General features: G+C 40.5%; 1 protein-coding gene across 17 annotated transcripts in view; it reads left to right on the forward strand.

Annotated features, from left to right (window-relative positions):
- The first annotated feature begins 2,968 nt into the window (after nt 1-2,968).
- DENND5A (DENN domain containing 5A) overlaps nt 2,969-24,313 on the forward strand; it is a 116,937-nt gene continuing 95,592 nt past the window's right edge. For 4 of the 17 annotated variants that reach the window (XM_080617455.1, XM_080617445.1, XM_080617457.1 and 1 more), the window contains exons 1-4: nt 2,969-3,317; nt 21,148-21,219; nt 21,808-21,917; nt 22,597-23,257. In XM_080617455.1, coding sequence (XP_080473581.1) covers nt 3,191-3,317; nt 21,148-21,219; nt 21,808-21,917; nt 22,597-23,257 — 970 coding nt within the window. In that variant the 5' untranslated portion in view covers nt 2,969-3,190. Of the gene's footprint in view, nt 3,318-21,147; nt 21,220-21,805; nt 21,918-22,596; nt 23,258-24,313 lie in introns of those variants that run through there. The other 13 variants (XM_080617456.1, XM_080617460.1, XM_080617453.1 and 10 more) reach the window with 10 other exon arrangements.

Consider the following 24,313-nt stretch of genomic DNA (forward strand, 5'->3'; position numbering starts at 1 on the left):
ATGGGGTAGAAGATACAATAGGAGGAATGGGAGGAGGAAGCTCCAACTGTTTGGGTACATGTACTGGATAGTAGAATCATATAATCACAGAATAGTTAGGGTACAAAAGGACTTTAAGGTCATCAAGTTCCAACCTCCCTGCCATGGCCAGGGACACCTCACACTAAACCATGTCACCCAAGGCTCTGTACAACCAATCCTTGAACACTGCCAGGGATGGAGCATTCATAACTTCCTTGGGCAACCCATTCCAGTGCCTCACCACCCTTACTGTAAAGAACTTCTTCCTTATATCCAATCTAAACTTCCTCTGTTTAAGTATGAACCTGTTACCCCTTGTCCTATCACTACAGTCCCTAATGAAGAGTTCCTCCCCAGCATTCTTGTAGGCCCCCTTCAGATACTGGAAGGCTGCTATGAGGTCTCCACGCAGCCTTCTCTTCTCCAGGCTGAACAGCCCCAACTTTCTCAGCCTGTCTTCATACGGGAGGTGCTCCAGCCCCCTGATCATCCTCGTGGCCCTCCTCTGGAGTTGTTCCAACAGTTCTATGTCCTTTTTATGTTGATGAGTAGATTTAAGAGATACAAAGCTGTAAGCTGGCTGGGAAAGCAGAGAATTTATCTGACAAAGTATGAATGAGCTTGTCCTTTGCCCTGTTGCATAGCAAGGCATCAGTGCATTTAAATATTGCTGCTCAACAGCATTTCTAGTAATCCTCTGCTTGCTTACCAGCCCATCTAACTTTATTTGCTAAGTCTTCTAAATATGTGGTTATTGCTGGAAATGTTAAAATGCAAGTAAGAACAATTCTTTTTTTCCCCATTTTAGTCTTTATTTGACAAAAACCCTGCCAATATCTGTACTGTTTCCCTAGACCTTCTTGCAAGTCCTTCCAAGACTCTCAGGCTGTGACTTTTGTTCATAAGGGTTGACTTATGAACAAAAGTTCAGGCTTACTCAAAAGAAGTTTACTACATGCTGCATATTGTCCTTTGCCACACTGAAAGCAGATGGAGAAGCAAAATGTGCACAAAATGGCTAGAGAACATAGCAGAATAAGAGCAATCAGTTGTAGCTAGTTCTGTTCTCTGTTGCTTTCTTCCGCAAACCACCAGGCAAGCTCAACACAATCTAAATGTATGCGCTTACTGTAAAGTTAACATGAGATTTTCACTCTAATATTGCCTCTAATTATCCTGCTATCTTTATTGAAATCTTCCTTGCGGAACTGTCAATCAAATCTAAGCAATACCTTCATTCATTGATAAACAATTCTGTGGCACATACAGTCTTAATCAAGTGAATACTAATAGTGCCAGTGCTTCTTACAGTTTTTCCTATTTCCCAGAAGGATTGAAAAGCTGTCCACAATTCACCAGGCAAAATGGCATCAGAGCTTAGTTATTGTACTGTAAAAGGCTGTAGACCATTGACAGTGAAGTCTTATGAGCTGCTCTTAGTGTCCACAAAGAACTCGGTCTGTAAACTCATATGTGAGAAATTTTTCATGCTTGATAGCATGTTTAGTTAAGATTGGTGTCTGATGAATTCAGCATCATGGATACAACCTTAACTACTCAGGCAGTCCTAGATAATAATCCTAAAAGACTGAAAAGTTTTAATTTCTCCTTTTATGAGCCCTACAGGGTAAGGAAGAATACTGATGTGAAAGCCACGAATAAAGAACTGAGTGAGGAGGGGAAGGGGAACTGCTTACAGACCTAATTTTAGTCTAGCAAGTCTATCGGAGGCCCCTCTGTGGTCAGTGGAAAGAAGTACTCTCAGCTCAGAGCCTGGGTATGTGTCCCTCAGCAGCTTGGTTTGAGTCATTCTTGTTCTTCTTCCCCAGGGGAACAACCGTTTCCTTTCCACGCTGGGCCCAAGGGGAGGGATTTCACTCAGCTGTGCAAGCCTAACCGTTAACAGAATTGTCTGTGTTGTTAATTCAAATGGAAAAAACCCCCAACAACCAAGCACCCAAATACCCTAACACCAAACAATGCCAAAAGCACTTCCCTGGCAGCCACCCTCTGTCCCCCATGACCTGGGCTAGTTTCAGGGTATGGCTGCTCCACCAAGCTGCTGAGTCACAACCACTGGGGCAGCAGCCTTCAGGGCGTAGGGATGAGAAGCTGTAGGTGACAGAGAAGGATGGCACTGGTGAGGCCATGCCTTGAATACTGTGTTCGATTCTGAGCCCCTCACTACAAGAGAGACATTGAGATGCAGGAGCAGGTCCAGAGGGCAACGAAGCTGAAGGGTCTGGAGAACAAATCTGATGAGGAACAACTGAGGGAACTGGGGTTTAGTCTGGAGAAGGCTGAAGGGAGACCTTCTCACTCCCTATACCTACCTGAGAGAAGGATGAAGAGATGGATGATCTCTTCCCACATAACAAGTGATAGGACAAGAAGTAAGAGCCTCAAGCTGCACCAGGAGAGGTTTAGATAGGATATTAGGAAACATTTGTTCACTGAGAGGGTGATCAGGCATCAGAACACGCTGCTCAGGGAGGCAGTGGAATCACCATCCCTGGAAGCATTCAGAGACCATGTAGGTGAGGCCCTCAGTGACATGGTTTAGTGATGGACTTGGCAGTTCTGGGGTAACGATTGGACTTGATCTTAAAGGTCTTTTCCAACCTAGTTGATTCTATGGTTCTATATGCTTTTGAAGTATCACCGCAACTAAACCGTGCCCTGGGTGAGCAGCCCCTGGCAAAGCCGCCTTCTCCTCTCCAACTGCAGAGGGGGCAGAGCCTCTTCTGGCTGAGGAGAGCCTCTGCGGGAAGCCCCTCAGTCTCCGAAGCTTAGACAGGTAGCTACAGTCCCTCCCCAGGAGGTAAGAGGCACATCCGACGCCTACCCAAGGACAGCCAGCTCAGCCCACCCCACCGCCCTCCTAACGGCCACCGCGCGAGACCGCCCCTGCGCGCGCACCGCCCCCCGGCTGGCCCAGCAGCATGACGTCATCGGGGATCCCAGGGCGCAGGCGCAGCATTGCGGTTCCCTGCCCGGGCCGCCCCTCCGCAGGAACCGCTGGGGGCTGTACCCACAATGCCGTGCGGCGTTGCCCGCTCCGCTCCGTCATGGAGGCGGCCGGCGCAGCTGGCGCAGCTGGCGCAGCCCCGCCGCTCGCCGCCGCCCGGCCTCTCACCTCCTGAGTGCCGCGCACCCCTCGAGCTCCAGCATGAGCGGCGGCAGCGGCGGCGGCGGCGGCTCCGGCGGCGGCTCCTCGGCACCCGGCCGCTTCGCCGACTACTTCGTGATCTGCGGGCTGGACACTGAGACCGGGCTGGAGCCGGACGAGCTCTCCGGTGAGTGGTAGCGGGGCTGGGGGTCGGCGGCCTATGGCCGTCAGCGGGCCGCTCGGCTGTGGTGGCGGCGACAGCAGTTCTGGAGGCGGGGTCCAGCCTCGCCGCCTCCCCGCTTCGCAGACCTCGGGGCGCTGCGGGGAAGCCGGGGAAGCGTCCTCTGCCCCGGGCACCGGCGCCTTGGGATATTTCTAGCTGCCCTGAGTGCTCGACGTGCAGGAACGGACAGCTGTGCACAGCTGTGTGTGCGTGAAAGTGTACCCAACTTCTGACAAACCCGACAGAGTACCGCTCTTAAACGGATTTTTCGAAGGGAAGACGCTGTGGTGGCCGTGGTTATCATTTTAGGTCATCTGTATCTTAGCAGTGATATAGTGCCCTCCTCTTGGAGCTTGGCTGTATTTATCAACTTTTAGTCAGGCTTCTGGAGATTTGAAACACGCAGGGAATCTTAATGAATCAGGTTCTGGAGAGAAAGCAAAAGACTTTGCTTGTTCAATATTAAGTTTTGTTGTAGGATAAGAAATCTATTCTAGCAGTATCGGAAAATAAATTAGATTAGGAATTATTTATTCTGTTAGATGAGAATGATCACACCAAATATGCAGCTAAATTGTGTCAGACTGTGCCACAACACTGCGTCAAACCTGTGTTTTTAAGGCTAAAATCTGTTCTTTGTTTTAGCAGCACCTTGCTTCAGCTTAGTTTCAGTGTACTGACTTCAGTTAAATTAGATTGTTGCTTAGTATCCTTAGCTGTCCAGAAAGATATAGGAATGCAGGGGTGAAAACCTGACCTAACATCAAAAGTTATTTTGTGTATTTGAGCTCGGATACTTGACCAGTGATGTGCTCTTTCTCCCCCTCCCTTTTAATTAGCTTCGTTTTTACAAGATGTCATGAGAGTTTTTTTACATCATTGTATTTAAACCCTCTCTCACTAATAAAACCTTGTTTTTTGTGGAATTGAATTTGAGTTACTAGAACTGACTTACATTGAACTCACCTAAACTTTGGCTATCATGGAAGCTTCCTTTTTTTCGGTTATTTTTTTTTTTTTCCTTCTAATGACTTCAAACAGAATTTCTCATCCTGAGCAGTATCTTACCCTAAAAGAATTCGTGTTCGTCTGATGTTAAAATAACTGTAGACTACCGTTTGAGACTTGAAGACTGAATACATCATATTGGTCGGTTCTGTATTGACACTTTAATTTACAGCATCAATTTGATTTAAGAAACCCAAAAGAACAAAATGCAGTACAATTTAATTGAAAGATAAGTGAGGTTCCATAGATTTTTCTTGATGAAATCACCAGTGAGCAAAGTTTCTAGATTGAAAACAGTTTCTGGTGTTGATTTTGTTATTCATTTATTATATATTTGTGTAACATAGTGTAAGGCACACTCAGTAATACTCTCTGGTCTTGATAGAAACATAAATAACTTTCCTCATATAATTAAACTTAAAAGCAGCAGTATGTTATTCTGAGCTAGCTATCTAATAGGAAACTGGAAGACATCAGTGCTTTATTTAAAATACTCTGAGTGCGCAGGTCTGAAAGCTGGAGCATTTGTGTTCTTTCTTATATTTACTTGCCTGGTCAAGGACTGCATCTACAGTACATAAAACTGTAGTGTGCAGTGTATCTTGGATTCTGCTATTTCGCTGTGATACTGTAATGTTGCTTCTGACAAGGTGTGGGGTATGGGGGAACAATAGGTTTTGTTACTTATATGTGAGACTGATTTTTCATGAATTGAGGAAAGGATTTAAAAAAAAGAGGGGCAGAAACAAGGGGGAGGAAGCTAAATTTACGATAATGTCACAGTGTATGAGCTAGCTGGAATTTCAGTGCCTTTTCTTGGGTTTGTTGTGTTATTCATAATGCATGATAGTGTGACTGATAATGCTTTCAGATTGTGTCTTAGGGTACAGCCTTCTCCAGTGTCCACCGATATAAATGGAAAGGGCCTCTGTTGATTTCAGTGAATTTTGGATAAAGCTTTGAAATACTTTCTACTTCCTGGAAGGCTTTCTTGTTTGAATGAAAGAGTTACTGTGCACTGTTTCGCCTCCCTTCCCCCCCCCTCTACTTCTGTGCTGAAAGATAAATTCTGAATCCTTGTACTGTTGAAACAATTTGCTTCATAAGTGTCCATTGTTGGCAGAGAGGCACTGGCACTTGAGCTGGTGGGTGCAGGGTGGGGAGAGGATGCTCCCCAGCACGGCGGAGCCGGGCACACTGAGTTTCTCCAAGGCTCTGTGCATTGGGGCTGCCGAAGCTCAGATTGGCATGATGTCATCGCTGCCCCGCTGCCGGGGCCTCCTGGGGATGCTGCTGCCACACTTTGTTCTCACTGAGCTAATGAAACTGTGCATTTCAGGTATTCAGCCTTAGCACTGATGATACAGCATTTTCTGCAGGCTTATAAATGAAGTATAAGATCCTGAATTGATGCTCAGTTGTCCTGGGTTCAGCAGTAGCAGTCATTTTTTCTCCTTCTTAGTAGCTGGTGCAGCGCTGTGTTTTTGACTTTTGGCCTGGGAACAGAGCTGATAACACTGATGTTTTTAGTTACAGCTCAAATGTTTAGTCTGACCAAGGACTTTCTGAGCCTCATGCTCTGCCAGGGAGGAGGGGAAGCTGGGAGGAAGCAGAGACAGGACACCTGACCCAAACTAGCCAAAGAGGTATTCCATACCACAGCACGTCATGCCCGGGATGTAACTGGCAGTGACCCGGAAGGGCGAGATCACTGCTCGGTCGGGCTGGTTTTTGATGGGTGGTATCATATTCTCTTCCCTTGTTATTTCCCTTATCATTATTATTACTGATGGTAGCAGTAGTGGTTTGTGTTATACCTTAATTATTAAACTGTTCTTATCTCAACCTGTGGGAGTTACATTCTTTCCATTCTCTTTCCCACCTCTCCGGGAGTAGGGGGGAGGAAGGGGGAGAGTGAGTGAACGAGCTGCGCGGCTGGGTTTAAACCACGACATCAGTCTAGATCCTTTTCTTGTAGAGGCACCTCTGATGGCATTTTTCTTTGTGTGGTGGAAGCTTACTAAATAGCACAGCTGTAACACCTTTTCCTGGAAAAGTTGGCTGACTGATGGAAAATGCACAGTGTATGTATATATGTTTGCTTTCTTTTAATATAGTGAGAAATACTATGCAGGACTTTGTAGTTATTCTCTATTGCTAGGGCACTTTCATCCCCAAATTCAAGTGATCTTTTTTATTTTGATAATTGTGTTCTCACTGGGTGACCTGTTAAAGCAGATATTAAAAAATAAAAAATTACTTGGTGGTGGTAAAGCCAAACAAACAGCAAAAGCCCCCCACAACTCAAACCAACAACTTGGACAGGAGAGGAGCTGAGGTACAGTTTCACTTTTCCAGACGATGTTGATGTGCCAGAAGTGATGACAGAAATCTCTAAAGTATGCTGCAAAGGTCTGTTACAGATACATTTTTTTCATAGAGGTAATCACAGAATGGCAAATGTTGGAAGTAACCTCTGGAGGTCATCTGGTCCAACCCCTGCTGAAGCAGAGCCACCAGGTGCCTGGGACAGCATCCAGATGATTTTTGAGTATTTCGAAGGATGAAGATACTCAATCTGTCAGGGCAGCCTGTGCTCAGTCACCCTCACAGTGAAAAAGTGTGTCCTGATGGAACCTCCTGTGTTTCAGTTTGTGCCCATTGCCTCTGGTCCTGTCATGGGGCACCACTGAAAAGAGCCTGTCTCTGTCCTCTTTGCAGCCTCTCTTCAGGTGTTTATATGCATTGTTAAGCCTTCTCTTCTGCAGGCTGAACAGTCCCAGCTCTCTCAGCCTTTCCTCATACAAGAAGTGCTCCAGTCCCCTAGTCATCTCCATAGCCCTCTGCTAAACTGTCTCCAGTAGCTCCTGGTCTTATTTGTACTGGGAAGCCCAGAACTGCATACAATGCTTCAGGTGCGGCCTCACCAGGGCTGAGTGGAGAGTAAGGATCAGCTCCCTCGACCTGCTGGCAGTGCTTCAACTAATGCTGCCCAAGATAACATTTGCCTTCTTTGGAGCAAGGGCATATTGTTGGCTCATGGTCAGCTTGGTGTGTTAGCTGAAGCCCATGCATTCAGGAAATACTCTTCCTGAAGACACCCTTCGTTTGCCTTTGGAGAATTCATGTTAGATCTCCTTTCACTCTAGTACATGATCATGTGATACCATTTTAATTATTCTTCATCTCTCATACCTTCTTTTTTTTTTTTTTTGTATTTTGTTTTTAATGGTGTTGAGGCAAGATCTGTGTGTATGTAAGTAATGTAGCGTAGCAGGACTGGTTATGAGCAAGGTGTCTGTGCTGGCACAGTAACCATTTGGTGCTGCTGTGTGAAATTTGAGAGGAAGATGATACCTGGTGTATAGTATTCACTTAGCTCCACTCAAAATTAATCTGACAAACTGATATTAGAGTAAATGTTTCTCCTCACCAGTAAAATAGAAATGTTGTCTCACCCATTCCTCTTGTCTGTAGTTGAAGTGTTGGTATTTTTCCATTTTGCTGGCTTTGGATTTAAAATGACAGCTTATCTTCATATGTTTCCTGGTGGTGGGGTTTATTTTAACAGGGGTGTGGTGAAAAGATTGAAGGCATTTGTCACATAGATAAACCACTAAATTGCTTAGTATTTCAGAACTAGGGTAGTATTTTTCTATGTGGCATTCCATGTAGTAGTGCTGTTATCAGCACCTGTGTTAGTTTCCAAGTTCAACAGACTTACATAGTTGCAAACTTAAATGTTTTGTTTTAAAGGTATTTGTAAGGGATAGTTGAAAGAGAAGGAAGAAAAGTAAGCAAAATTTAAATTGGCAGATACCATTTTCTGACATATTTGACCTGTTTTGTATTTTCCTCTTTTGGGCATTTTTATCATGGAATTAAGACATGGTGTTTGGGTTAGAGCCAGCTGTGTTTCTTGCAGTGAACCTTTTCTGCAATACTGGTTATTCCTTGGGTAAATAGTGTGTGACTAAAAGTACTAACGCTTGCTGCAGAAGTGAAGTGTGCTGGTGGGAGCCATTGTTTGATTTTTGCAAAGACTGAAGTGTTTTGTGATTTTGTGAGGTTTGGTTTAGGTGTTTTTTTAACTCTCTTCCTCCCTTTGTCCATAATATGGATGGTATCAGTGCAAGCTTCCCACAATTCCCAAATGGTGTGCCTCTTTCTTTGAGGATTCACTCTGAGACTGAAAAGGAGGTTTTTCAGTTTCTTTGCTTTCCTGAGATTGCTAACCAAGGTGTTAATTCTGTGGGGGGCCTCTCCAGTAGCACCAAGGTTGAGACCACACACTGTTTTCACATAGGTCACTGTGGATGGGCAGTAGATAGCAACAACTTTTGGCTGGAATAACACTGGCACATGTGAAACATTTTAATCTGGATAATAGTTCATTCCACTCCTCCCTACCCCCTCTATCTTTTCCCAAGGAGCTGGAGCTGTTTGCCATGTTTGACTGCCAAAAAGATCTTTTGTTTCTTTGGGAACTGAGGCAGACGTGCTACGGTAGCTGATATGTAGAATAAAGAACGGGAGAGCTGATGTAGGGGGGAAGCAGTTGTACTTCGCTGAACTGCATTTGAAGCCACAGTTTATTAGGTGATGTTTCTATAATGCCAATCTTGTGATTGCCATATTTGTATATTAAGTTGATTTCAGCTGTGTGCTTTACAGAATCATCTCCCTCAACCCCCCCCAAAACTCTTTATTTTTCCACCCTTCAGTATTCAGTTACAATTTCAGCTTATTTGGAAGGCTCTTAGATAAGGTGTGGGGGAGGAGAAGGGTTACAGGTTCTTCATTTGAGAATAGACTAAAGATCTACAAGAGTGATGAATTAAAAGCTTACAAGACTGACTTTTGAAACCCTTAAAAAAAGCTGTAGGAATTTTACCTTATTAAAGCAAGGCATACAAAGAATGGTTGATTTGGCTTTTTGTTCCTTTGAGGTTTTTTGTAGTGTTTTGTTTTCTTTCTAGTTTCTTTTGCAAGAGTGAAACTGCACAAACGGAGCATCTTAAATTGATTGTATGGGAAATACTGACATTTGCAAATAATAAAACAGCCCCCACCTCACCTCACCAAATCTTCAAATTATTGATCCTGCAGTTACAAAATGCTGCAACTGTTTCTGCCTGCCTTTTGATTTAGTGGTGTCCTACTTGACAATTCTTGGCAATGATTTCTCATACTTACCTTTTGAATTCCCTCTAACCTGCAAGGCTCATGTAGCAGAAATATAATGCATATGAAGTGACAATGTCAGAAGCAATTACTGGTGTGTTCTCTTTGAATTTCTTGACAAGCCTTTCAGATTCATGGTCAAATTCACCACAAACTGATGAATGATGATTTACTTGGAGTGCTTCTGCTCAAGGCATGTTTCTTAGTCTTTCTAGGAAAATGTTACTTTGCTTATGGTTTGGTGGGCAATAGACCTTTAGTTTCAAACTTTCCCATAGAAGTGTAGAGTATTGCCTTTTTTATTTAGTTTTTTTTGGTTTCTACTGGCTCTATGGTCAGCTACAATCAGGTATAATGTGTACCTCTGTATTGAGTCATTTACATACTGATACTGAAGCATCCTGAGAAAGAAACTTTGTTGCATTCACAGATAAGTGATCTGCAGGCAGATAACATGGCATTCATAAGCAACCTTTTTATTTTCAGATATAGTAACATTTCAGTGTTTGAGTGAAGGGAGAAAAGGTTGGTTTTACAGAAATATATTCTTTCAGCATGACATCGAATGAGTTTGGAAAAGGTTTTTTGCAATTGTAGTTGCTGCTGCTTGTGTCTACAATTACACGCTGTTGCAGAAGTATGTATTCAGAGATCTCAAGGTTGCTGCAGTGTACTGATCTCTGCATTGCTTGTGTCCTCTACAAGCATAAATTTTTATGAACTATTCTTCTATTTGCATATATTACTTACTCCTCCTTAACTTGCTACTTTCGGCAAGCTCCCTTATCAACTGTTGTTTCTTGATTTTGGTCTCATTTAAAAGTATTGCTGAAGGTTGGTAAAATTTCTATTTATCAGTATCTCTGCTGTTTCTGAGGATGAATCTGGCATTGACTTTATGGCAGCCCAGGTTGTCATGTCCCTTTCGCTGTCCTTACTGTGAGTACCAGGCCTTGGTGTGAGGAAAGAGATTTAGAACGCACAGCCATTGATTAAATTGATATAGGTGCCCTGAAGCACAGCTCCATTGGGGGCCATATTCAAAGAGTTCTTTAGGCTGAAATCCACGTGAATGATCTGCAGAAGACTGACCTGATGTCTAAAGGGTTTATGATCCAGAGAGCAGAAGTTACTTACGCTGTGTGAAGTTACTTTAATGTTGCAAGGTCATTGCAGTCTCCCATGGAAGTATGCTTAGGATCCATGAACTAACCTTATCTGCACAGAGATCTGCCCTTGCATGTGTTAGTCGCCTTGAGAATGGCTGCCATTTCACAGGTAAGGCCTTATAAACAGGGCCTAATCTTGGCTTGGAAAGATGAAGGATTCTGGATGTATCCACTGAATGAGGTGAATTGAGTGTTCTTTTGATAATTGATTCCACAAATAGTCCTGAGTCTGTTATGCATGGGTGATAGTGAGCCCTGGCAAGAACTTGTATGGTGTACATGTGTGTCTGTGTTATTTTATTTTTAGTTTTATTTCCATGTCTTCCCCCCCCACACCCCTTTCCTTCCTATAAAGTCTTCCAAAGTTAAAACTATATACAACATGTTCTGTTTTACTCAAGTCTGACCAGGGAAGGGTTTTAACTCATACTTGTTTCTGTGGAAGCATGAGCCATCATGTTTGTTTATGGTTTTGTTCAAAGGGATGATAAGCAGTTAAAGGTGGTCGACTTGGACCTGTGACTTTTGTTGCCAGGACTGAATAAACGTACTCAACTTTCTTCTTCCTGTTCTAATCAGATTTTCATATTAAACACTTTTTTTAACCAAACATGAATCATGTCTTGTGAAGAAGAAAGGTAAGCTTGATATGGCACTTGTAAAAGGAGGAATGCTTGAAACAAGTGATTGGTGAGGTAATAAGGATACAGTCAGAGCTAAAACAAACTTCAGAGTTAGTCATATTTGGTCATATAGACCAAACTGTCAGTATATCTGATTAATTTTCTGGTATTAGAAATCACTTCTATTTAAGAAATAGAGAATACCCCATCAAGCAACTTGATGACTTCCTTACAGAACATTTTTTGGGGGGTGGAGGGAATACAGTCCTTACTGCAAAACGTTGATTTCAAAGAGTAGATGACAAAGTGAAACAGACTGGACAGGACTCATATACTGGGATGATTGTATAGCTGAACTTTTTGTATTTTGCTACCTCTGCATGTCATTGGAACCTGCTTGGAAGGCTTCCTGTCTAAAGTAAGGCTTTCCTGTTTCACACAAAACCTCAGTGGTCTCCCAGAAGAATAGAAATACTTGGTTAAAGGATTGGACAGATGCTTCGGTAACATTTGCTCCTTGTGCTCTTACACAGACATGTTTCCATCAGTGCTCAGAGCTGGAGCTGTGAGGGCAACAGTAGCACGCAAGGACACATAACTGAATGGGAGATGTCACTGTAAAAGGATGTCCAGTGATTCAGAGGGGTTGCATGAAATTGTCTGTGCTTCTGTTTGCTTAGGCTTTCCTGAAGCTGTCTCACTGGGTCTGCCAGTCTTAGATGAGCATAAGGAGAACAGCTGATTTCTATATTAAATATGCTTAAAATATGCTTGTCTCCACTTCTGTTCTATATTTCTAGGACACACAAGCCACCCTTTTCCTTTCTTAGTGTCTTCTGTTGCTAGATATATTGTGTAATGAAAATGGCATGTCTCCCCCCAACCTCCATGGCTGAGAACACGCCTGTCATTGTAATTTTGAGTGCTGCTTCTGTTGTTTAGTTGGAAACGGATCTTAATATCTTTCTGTATGTCTTTTTGCTGTGGCTAGAGCAGAAAAGTAGTTTAGTAAAACAATTCTGGTTTTAAGACCATTTCCTTGGAAATTTCTGCCAGTCTTGATTAAAGCGCATTGTGTCCATCTGCCTTCTTGTGTTGCATGCAAAATAGTAAAAAACCCCGAAGCTTTAGGATGCTTTTAAAGAAGCAAGCTGGGGACTTTTGGGGTGTTTTTTCTTGCTTGCTTTTTAAAAGCTGCCCCAGATTCTTGATGGTTTCTTCTGCCACTTCATTGTCCCACCTCTTCCCGCCTTCCTTGAAACAGTACCAGGAAAATAAAAAACAAAGGCTTTTGGTTTCCTGATGTTACAATCACAGAATGCAGATGTCCTCAGCTGTTTTTCTGCAGTGCTTTAAATTCATTGTTGCAGGATTTGAAACTATTCCAGCGTGTGTATAGCAATATGTTTTGTTATCAACTAAATGAATGCTGAAACTTAAATGATGAATGGATAGCTATTAACTCGTAAATTTTTATTTGCCATAGAGGGCTAGGAAGAATTTATTCTATCAAAGTAGCGGATGATCAAGAGATTATTTGTATCCAGTGGTTACAGATATCCAGTTAGTGGAACAAACTTTTTTATTGCAGTTTACAGTGGGGTTCTTCATGTTACAATTCTTGAAACATTGCAACTCTTGAGTTTTGGAAAGAAAAGAAAGCGGGGAAACAATAGGATCTTTTACAGTCAACAGATTAGAGTTAATTTATCTCTTTGTCCTTCCCACCTTTTTAGTGACTGCAGTAGGAATAGCTGTATTGTCCATTGAACATTCAAATGTATGTTGTGTACTGGAAAGAACCAGTTCTCACGGGATTGGGGTGGGGGTTGTTGTTACAAGCAAATGCAGGTTCCCTAGATGACAAACAGACAAAAAAAACCAAACAAACCCAAACAAAAACAAACAAACAAAAAGAACCAAAACCTGGAGCCCTGGAGCCTTTCCTCTCTCTGATTTTCTTCCTCTTCTCTCTACTTCCTCTAAAGAAAGTCCTCCAACTTTTACAGATGAAGGATGACACTCCATGCAACATACATTTCGATTACAATTAAGATAGATACCTAAGTTGAGGGCAGTGTGTCTGTAATGTGTATTTGTGTATTTGCACATTGGTTTTAGAAAGGAAGACAGTGGGCTTCCTTTGCCTTTGAGCTCTTTTGTCAGGGGAAGTGAAACAGTAACTTGCATAAAGAAGTTTTCAGAGGAAGTCCCAGATGAGAAAGTCATAGGTGGTAGATCTGTTACAAATCCAGAGGAATGACAGCTGCTAGAGACAGTGGTTGAAACCCTGATTTTTTAGAGCAGTAGATGAAACCCCTGATACCAGTTGCTGGTCATGAAGATTTTCTTGTATAGATAACCTGATCTACTTTGAAAACTGTTTAAGTCCCAGTTCTAGTAATAAATTAACTGGTCTAACCAGCAATTCAGCTTGCACTGTGGCAGGTGGTCTTGGCAGCAGGGGGAGGGGGAGATAGAACTGCAGGACAGAGGGTTTATGTGTTTCAGGATAAAAGGGAAGAATTCTTTTTAGTATCAAAGGAAGAAGTTTGCTGAGTCCTCTCTAATGAGAAATACGTGCAGTTCTGCTGAAGGAGGAGGAAGTGGAAGGAAGGAAACAAGTCATAATCTGAAGGCATTTGTCCGTTGATGGAGTGTCTGTTTGCTTACAGGTTTGGCAGCTGCAGCTTTTCTTGAATCATAGTTTTTATTCCAAGAATTCATGTTGAATGAATTTCTTACCTCAGTCTGCCAAACTTTAGATGTTAATTTCCTACATTGTAGAGGGGTGTTTTTGCACTTATAAAGAAGGAATTGGAGAAATGTACTGGTTTTGTTTTTAAAATAAACCATGTCTAATTATTAGTATATTAATAGACCTTTAGGTATGTATTGAAAAGACTTTTCTTCAATATTAGAATATTGGGTTCTCAAAAATCAGAATGGTGTTGCTCTGCAGAAGACTAGGTCTGAGGTTTTTGCTTTTTTTTTCCTCTTGTCTGTATTTTAAGGGCTAGAATGAATCAACAGATCGCCACCGCATTTCACATCTAGTATGGTACAGGTACAACCTGATTGTTTGATTATCCCAGTTTTGCTCTTAAGACTTGGAAATTAAGTATTGGAAAGCTTCCATTGGCAAGTGTGTATATGGCAAGTCTTATTTTTAACAGAACTCTTTTGCCTTTGATCTTAAGATATTAATTCTTGGCTTGACTATCTTTCCATGCCTATGTATATTTTATGCACCTGTACTTGTTTTTGCAATGTAACCACATTAACGTTATTGATCATCTGTCAGTTTGACTAATCAAGAAGTGCTCAGATCTCTCAGGGTACGTACCACCCCCCTCCAGTGGCCCCTCCCTCCAAAGTGCTCTCATTTGCTCCATACTTTTCATCATTTCTACAGTGTGGATTGCAGAAGTATGCACATTTTACCTGCTTAGCCAGCCAACTATTTTTATTTAGACCATGAATTTTAAAGCTGGAGTAATTATGTGTTTGGTAAACATAATTGTTTACCATCATATCTGTAGCCTTATTGTGTGTACTGAGAATGATTGCTGGCTGAACTGGGTATCCTACTGCTGTTTATGACATTAGCTGCTGGCTTTAGGTTAACTTAATTCTAAATGTGTTGTGGACTGCTGCCATTCTTGTATCTTTGGAAACAGTTCAGACTTTTTTTCCTTATGTATTAGGCTCTTCGACAGGTACGCTGTTGCAGTTATTGTGTCTTCATCCAAGATCCAAGAACGAGAAAGATTGTTTTCAAAATTACGTCAATTTTCTATGATGTCCATTTTCACTTAAGTATGGCTTTGTGCTTCATTTTATTTTTAATTGAAAGTGGGATAGAATTAGGCTATTCTCTGGATGGTGTTTGTAATTCATGCAGTGCTCAAATCCCCTTGTTGACTGACTTCTGACTTGCCACCGACAGTGGGGAAAACCTCTGCTCTTTGGCTGGCATGGTCAGCTCAGTCTCAACTCGCCACCCTGCACAAGTTGCAATGAGTCCCACCACTGAAAGGTTCTTTGGACCATGGTGTAGGAAGTGCGGAGGTAAAGGGTATGGTTATAAATGCATTCTGTAGGGATTTTTGAATCCCAAGTTTGATTCCTCCAGTGTGCTGCATTGAACGAGAAAGCTGTCCTAAGTGTATGGTTCATAGTATCTGTTGCTGGTACAGACTCTCATTGTTCTTACTCATTTATTTAATCACAGCAATATGACTGTTTCCTTTTGAAGCTATTTTATATTTATTTCATTAAACATTCATTTTAGTGCCAGCAAGAATTGCATATACAACTTGTGTATGCACAAAGATTTCTCTAAGAGAGTCCTTATGTGGAAAATATAAAGTTAATGTTTTGATTGCATTCTGTCTAATATTTTTTAATTGGAAAATGTCATGTATACAATAAATGCACACCGAGACCAAATAAATTTAATGAATAGCAGGCTCTACCACAAGAATTTAAAGAAGCAAGGTGCTTGGCAGGGTGAAAGCAGCAAACCACTTAATCAGAATCAGTAGAAGTTTCTGTGTGTCTTTGTTTTGTAATTATTTTGAGCAGATCAACAGACTCCATGAACAAATGATGATGGCAGTATTAAAGATTCTGTAACACCAGCGCTGCATGACCATTTAGTTCTTTTATCAGGCACTTTTTCTGGTAATGAGGTAGCTGCTTCTGATTTGCTCTGTATTGTCAGAGTCCAGCTCAATTTTCCCTCTACCTCTACCTCTGAAACACCTGCTTAAAGACTTTTTCCTAGCTAGTGTGCACAGAGAATTTCCTGTACTGTTCTCAGTCTTGCATAACTTTTACAGTTGTGGCACTGCAGTCACTTTCTAAAAACTAAAACCAAATAATGAATTGAGAGCATGTACAAAAGGCTGTGATTCAGTTTTAAAAAGCGTTGTTCGCAGAGTATCCCTGGCATCTATTTTATTTTTTATGAAGTTTGACCTTTCTAATTAAGGAAAACGTAGGCCACGTTTTCTGTTCTGTGCTAGAGAGAGCTTTATTACATGAATGGAAACTTTGTGTGAGCGTGTGGGTCACAGAGAATGATTGATTGTTTGATTGATGTATTGAAGAGAAAAAAAACCATCTAGGGTTAGAAGCATACTTACAAAGGAACGAACTACTTGGCAGGGAAAAATAAGTAGTTACAATCATGGAGAAGTTTTCTTGATAATTAGCATTAGAAATTAGCCTTAGGAGGAGGAGCAGCTTTGGGAGTGCTTTAGTTACCCATGTAGGTTATTAAAACTACCGTAGTCCCATATTTTCTTCAGTGCACCACTTTAAGAACCTCTGTGTCGGTGGTTTAATATTTGCTTCCCTCCTGTTTTAGGGGATTGCTATGAGCTCATTAAGCTGTTTGTGTGGACATGGGCTAAACTGGATTAGTGAAATGTTAATCTTTGTTAACCCCTTCTTCATTCTCTGTTTATTTTTAATCCAAATAATTTCACTGGTCCTATTTCAAGTGGGGTGCCACAGATAGTATTTTTCCAATGACAAAGACATTCTGAGATTCTCTGCTTTGCTGTGATTCCTTTCCTAGGTGCAGACTAGGTCTGATTCTAAACTGGTGTTTGTGAGTCTATAGAGTGCCTAGTGAAATGGTGTTCCTCTATGCTGCTGTGATACTATTCACATTGCAAAATACAATGGGATTCTTACTGTTTTGAAGGTTTGATGTTGAAAAGCGTGTTGGCCTGAAACTTCCTGGAGTATTCCTGTTTTTTTTTCCCTTTTCCTGGAGTTTTTACGTGTATGGATTTTGTGTTGTATGACAGTTTCTGACAAATAATCTTATGGCCATTTGATTACCATTCCTGCTTTCAATCCAGATAATTACAAATCTATAGTCTGTGTAGCAGTTTGCATCCTCATTTTTTGTAGAGCTTTTGCTGTAGGAAAAGTGAGGATTATCAAGTGTTTGAAAGGCTTCCTTAGTCTTCAGCAGGCAATACTGTGTTCCATTAAGAAGTTGGTTTTACATGGAACTTGAACAAAAGAAAGAAATTATTTACAGAGAAATCATGTTTGAAGACCTCTTTATAGTAATTTGCATCAGTAAGGAAAGTACTTTCTAGCCATCACTTGTGCTAGAGGAGAGGAACCTTAAGAAAAGCATGATCTGATAATCGCAGTCCTTTGATATTCATGTGGGCAGTTGTGCTCACTCTGAAACTTGTGGGATACATCATATTTTTATCAGTTTATCTTATGTCTTCTTTTTTTTCAGTTCTAGAATAAGACTTTGACCGCTTTTGTTGGTGTATTTGTCTCCTGCATTTGTTAAACCTGCTCTTGTCTTCAGTGTTTTTATCAAAACCATTTCAATATAAGCCATTTCATATCAAACCCAATAGAATTCTATGATTCTATTCTATGAATTAATCAGATGTTTGAATCACACACAGTCAGATCTTGAGATCATGAGTTATTTTTGCCTGCTGGAGATGTGTTGCAGTTACTGCTTTGCTGGAGCATAGTGTTTGAGGCTTCTAACTAGCTATAAATTTAGGGTTAATTACTTTTTAGACTCTGGATGTAAGCAAATATTGTTTGAGGATTCTCGTCTCATCTGTGGATGGCTGTCTTGCGACAATCATTAGCTACTTAGTGGGAGAAGTGAAGGGGGATCCTAGGCAACGGACTTGTTTGTGCTTGGGTTATTAGTTGTAATGGCAAGAAAACAGGGTGGCCTGTTTCCTGGTTTCACAAATCACCTTTCTGCCCTGGACTGAACTTTGCAAAAGCTGTAGGTGAGCTGTCACTTGAGATTCCCTGCCCTGTCAGTATCTTTGGTAGTCAGCATCGCCCAATCTGAAGGTCCAGCGGTTTGCTGTATTACAAGCATGAAGGCTGTTACAAGAAGAGGTAGCTAAAGATGGAAGGCTGTGCTGCTATGAAAGAGAAAATGAGCATCACGCTCACACAGAACTTGACATGACAGATACAGTATCAGAGTAGTATGGCTGTAGGGAAGAAGTGTAATATGGATGAACTCTGGCAAGAGCAGTGTCTGTGCAACAGCTGAATTGTTTGATGAATTGTAATGTAAGTGTTGCCTTATGTTTCTCTCTGGATCAGGACTTGGTGGGTTGCCAGAAATCAAGTTCAATACTTTCATTATAGACAGGCTTAAATTTAAAAAATTTATGTGTGTGTTGGAGAGGATATCTCTTGGGAGGAGATGGGGCAATGCCTTTTAAAATGCTGTCGTGGTTTAAGCCCAGGCCGTAAATCAGAACCACGCAGTCCACTTCCCCCCCCCCCTTTCTTCCCTCCGCTCCTGGAGGGACGGGGAGGAGAATCGAAAGAATGCAACTCCCATGGGTTGAGATAAGAACAGTTTAATAACTAAGGTATAACACAAATCACTACTGCTACCACCTATAATAGTAATGATAAAGGAAATAACAAGGAAGAGAATACAACCACTCACCGACCGGTACCTCACCCCCAACCTGCAGTGATCCAGCCCTTCCGGGCACTCTCAATTCTACATCCTGGGCATGACATGCTGTGGTATGGAATACCTCTTTGGCTAGTTTGGGTCAGGTGTCCTGTCTCTGCTTCATCCCGGCTTCTCCTCTTCCCTGGCAGAGCATGAGACTCACAGAGTCCTTGGTCAGGGTAAACATTCTGACCAGCAACTGAAAACATCAGCTTTATCAGTATTATTCCCAGGCCGAAAGTCAAAACCACAGCGCTGCACCAGCTACTAAGAAGAAAAAAAACTGACTGCTGCTGCTGAACCCAGGACAAATACATAAGCATCCTTTCAGTGTTAGTTTTGGGATTTTGCTTGGCTTCCCCACCTCCGCGTGTGTGTGGTTTTTGTTGTTGTATTTGTTTTTTTTTGTCAGAAGGGAAGAGCAGCATCATGTATTTTGCAATATTTATCACATTTATCATCTTCATGAAAATGTCTTCAAGTAACGGATTTTCTTTTTATTTCTGAAATATGCATGACCTTGCACATAGGTAAACTCAATGACTGTAGCGTGAGGTTTTCAAGTTCAGGAGAAAATTTGGCCTTCAGATATTTTTCTCCCTTGTATGTATGTGAAAGGGAAAAGCAAACCCAAAGGGAACAAAACAGCTTCGTAAATATCTGAGGTTTTCCCTCAACTATCTAAAAGTTGACATTACATCATCTGCACAGATGCAAATATAGAAAATAGTAGGTGTGTTAAATCTCCTGACTTATTTTTAAAGCCTCTTTTACAGAGGACTTTCTTTATTTGACTGTGCGTTTGTGTCAGTAAATAGAGATGTGGCATTATGTCTGCTTTTCTTTCTCCTTCTGGAAGATTGGAAGTTTCTTTAAATGCTTGTTTTTGTATTTTAAGATTGTTCTTGGCTCCTGCTGAAATGCTTCTGTGTTTTCTGTCATTGGCTCTGCTCTTTCCAAAGATGGTTTTATTTCAGTCAAGTTGTGTTCTTTCTTTTCCTAACTATCCTCTCTTATATACGTTTCCATTTTTCCCAAATGCATTTTTTCTCTTTGAACAATGGTATTCCTGAAGAAAAGGTAATAAATAATGTAGCTGAGTGGTTTTGTATGGAAATCAGCTAGGTTGATTTTTTCAGACGAAGAGGAAAAACAGTTCCTCCTTTAAATTCCAGTGCTAAGCCCCAGAGGGTTAGCAAAATGCATGTGAGTATTTTGAGTATTGAGACCTGTCCTAGGTCCTGATCAAGGGTAAGGTCTCTGAGGTGATATCTAAGACTTGGTTTAAACTAAATCAGGGGTTACATGACTTCTTACCTCTCAAAGGACTTCTTAAACATTCCACGGAAATGAAGTTTTATTTAGTGCATTTATTAGGTTCTTTATTGTCTATAGGCAGGGTTATAACTGTTTCTGTATATGGCTACTTTGTGGAAGTAAATGTTATATGAAATAAAGTTCCTAAGTTGGCTTAGAAATTGGAGTTAAAATATTACTGTAAAAGTACAGAACAAACCCAGCCAATTCTGAAATCAATTTCTATTGCCATGTAATTGCTGCATGTAAGAAAACAAGTGAGAAGTTGAAATATGTTTGCTCTTTTGCAGGTGTTGCTGGAATAGGTCAATTTATTTAAAGCATATGATTTCATGCAATTGTGCCTGATTGTTAGTGCAGCTGTCAACAGCTGCATGCTCATTTAACTAATTTCATTCTAGTAAGATAGCTAAGCTTATTTTAAGATATGCAGTTGTGCACTTAATTTTTAAAGCAACTACACACACTTGGAAGATTCACTGCAGAAAGCTCTATGCTATCACAATCAACAATCATTGCTCCAGAGAAAATTTGAGAGCTCAGAATCAAGACTGTATTAGCCAGTCTAGTGTATGGATGGCATCTGTCAAAAGTTGGACCATGCTACTTAAATTCATATAGTTCTGAAGGCCTTGAAATGGTCTTGTCCTTGGGGTTAGTTTCATCATCTGCTCTTTGGGAGTATTTTATAGTTTAACATGTAAAACTTTATTTTCACAAGCTGCTAATTCCTGTTGCTGCATCACTATTCTGATTGTGTATACAGGAGCTATGAATATGTTACACACTGATCACCTCTTTCAAGAAACATGTACTTGAAATGAGGTATTTGTATGAAGTTGTGTATGTATAAAAAGCATATTCAGAGAGTAGATAATCTATTATGCATGCTTGTCCTGTATAACATACTTGTATGTTTTTTTACTGGTATGTGTTAGCTATGTAATTACAGTTGACAGTATGAAATGTATAATGCAGTGTTGTTTTTATTTGTTATATAGCTTTATGCCAGTATATACAGGCCTCTAAAACCCGAGATGGTGCCAGCCGTTTCATTTCAAGTGCAACAGAAGGTAAAAGCGTGGGGTAAAAAAAAGCACAAATCTTTGTTCATCTGATACCCTATCTTCATGGGCATTTATGTGGTTCTTGATCTTTTTAACCTTTTAGACTCTCTTCACAGCTAACTTCTTGTAATAGAGTGGATACCCTTTTTTCCTAAGTCATGAAGAAGAAATTAAGTGGTGCCACTTGTATGTCAGTCTTAAACTTGCATCATCTTTGCATCTTATCTATTTGTGCTTTTCTTCATTAACAAAATTCCACTGAAACTGAAGCTTTAGCTATACTTTAACAAGAATTTGAAGTACCTGAAGAGTAACTTAGAAAATTGCTGTCACAACCACAATTTCAAGATAATTGCGCTTAAGGAAAAGCACAGATACTTAACAACACAGAAATGTTACTATGCTAATCCTTGCTGATATCTGCAGTCTGATTATATGCTGACTAACTGTCTTGCATTTTCTGTTTCTCTTAAAAGGAGTGTTTGCTTAATTCACTTATCCTCGCATCTACCTGCTGATGTCCTGCTATTTGGCCTTGTTTGAGCTTAAAAAGAGAATGAAATATTTATTTACGTATTTTTCTTTCACCTGCAGGGGAAAATTTTGAGCAGACTCCTTTAAGACGCACATTTAAATCCAAAGTTCTTGCTCGCTATCCTGAGAATGTTGAATGGAACCCTTTTGACCAGGATGCAGTGGGAATGGTCGGTATCACTTAATGGCTTCCTACCTTAACAATTGAAGGCATTCATCTGTATTTTCTTTGAAAGGAAATTGTGATATCTGTTATAGATAGAGAAATTCATTATTGTTTCCAAAATTATGCAGACTCAAAAGGGACTTTTCAGTTAATTATGATATTGTTTTAAAGGAGATGAAGTTACAACTTGTAAGTGATAAATTCCTAGAAGAGTCTTTTGTTCTCCTACAGTTTGTTGCCTTTTAGAGAATTGGTGGAAAAATAAATTAGTCTGCAATTAGTGAGTCTTTTTTGTGCATGATTTTTTTGTTAAATAGAATGTGGTGTAGTTTCTTTCTTCAGATGAAACATAGAACTTTTCTCTGTCAGGTTTCTGGTCTTGATGGCCAAAACACTTTCGTTTATCTGCGTTTGAATTCTGTTATTTTATTCCAATTGAGGTTGGTAACAAAATGGTTATGAGTTTCAACAGGAACTGGATATAGCCCTTGTAATATGTTCCTTTAGTTTTTCTGATGTATGCATATTATTGTATTGTACAGAGACGTAACACTTAATAGAATTGAAAGTGAAATGTGACAGCAGTCTGTGGATTCTAAATCCTATTTTCATCAATGTTTCTGCAGGCAAGGGGAGAGAAAAGTGTTTTAATTGATATTATCTCCCCTCCCACTTTTTTATAGCTGTGTATGCCTAAAGGGCTTGCTTTCAAGACACAAGCAGATTCCAGAGAACCTCAATTCCACTCTTTTATTATTACTCGTGAAGATGGCTCACGGACATTTGGATTTTCTCTCACGTTTTTTGAGGAAGTTACTAGCAAACAGATCTGCAGTGCAATGCAGACATTGTATCATATGCACAATGCTGAATATGACATTCTTCATACTCCACCCACAAATGACAAAGATAGCTGCAGCAGCACTGGAGACTGTAATGGCACTTCTGTTTCAAAGCTGCAGCGTTTTAACTCCTATGACATCAGCAGAGACACTCTTTATGTCTCAAAGTGCATTTGTCTGATTACTCCAATGTCTTTCATGAAAGCTTGTAAGAAAGTATTAGAACAACTTCACCAAGCAGTGACTTCACCTCAGCCTCCACCTTTACCTTTAGAAAGCTACATCTACAATATTCTCTATGAGGTTCCTCTTCCTCCAGCAGGAAGGTCATTAAAATTTTCAGGTGTTTATGGACCAATTGTCTGCCAGAGGCCAAGCACCAGCGAACTACCATTATTTGATTTTCCGGTTAAAGAAGTTTTTGAATTGCTTGGAGTAGAAAATGTGGTTCAACTCTTTACCTGTGCCCTCTTGGAATTTCAGATACTGCTTTATTCACAGCGTGAGTACTTGTTTTTTTTCTTCTTTTTTTGTAGTTGTACTGGCACAAGGTCTTTTCATTTCCTGAATTTTAAAAACCACACGAACAGAAGTATAGCTGCATTAAAGTGGCATAAGCATGCTAATGCAGTCCAGCTTATCTGTGTGCAGGTTTTAATGTGAAGAAAAGAATTTGAGTTCTTTTGTAAAGAGAGCATTGTACTGGCTTCTGGTTTTAGATACCTAAACTTAAAACTTTGGGCTTTCACATAAACTTCTGTATTCATGGACTGACTGTCCACCCTATTGTTGTCCCTGGAAATGTGCTTTTGGATAGAGTAGTATGCCTTCTCCATGTTCCTCTCCAGCTGCTTAGCTGAATTGCCTCCTATCTCTGCCAACGTAGCCATGCATTTTGAGAAGTTACCTAGTTAATTATGTATGGTTCTGAAAAAGAATTAATCTTGCAAATATATTTTTCTCTTTAGAGTACCCAAAGTCAGATTTCAGTTGTTACTTTGAAATAAAATTACCTTAAAAAAGTTTTATTTGACTGAATTTAAATCCCAGATCTGTTAAGGCCTTGAAACAGTTATTGCTGAAGTCACATAGATAAAGCTTGCTTTGAAGAGGATAGGCAACAACTAAGCTGAAATAGTATATGTTTATCAATTAATAAGTAATGTGGTTGTGGTATCCATTTTCTGTGTTGAAATTCGTGAATCCTCAGCTCCTTGTTCTGCTCTTGTTACTCTAATACAGAGTATATGCAGTTACGCCAGAAGATAATTTTTCTACACTTTTTTTTTTTTCCCCCCCAAGCTGGCTAACATTAGTCCAGATCCACCTATTTGTAATGGAATGGTTTAAAGTAGACAGACTGCATTTTGAATCATACAACACTGTTTTATAGTAATAGTAAAGAAGCCTAGAAGACTCCAAGACAAATCTAGGGATATTCCACAGTGTTACTGAAATCTGTTTGTGATAGTTTCTTCCAGTGAGATGTGACAGAAATATGTAAATACAAATAGTAGCTATTTATAAGATATAACCTGCAGTTATTAGCAACATTCTG

The sequence above is a fragment of the Psittacula echo genome (assembly GCF_963264785.1).
Source record: "Psittacula echo genome assembly, chromosome: 5".
NCBI classification, from domain to species: Eukaryota; Metazoa; Chordata; class Aves; order Psittaciformes; family Psittacidae; genus Psittacula; species Psittacula echo.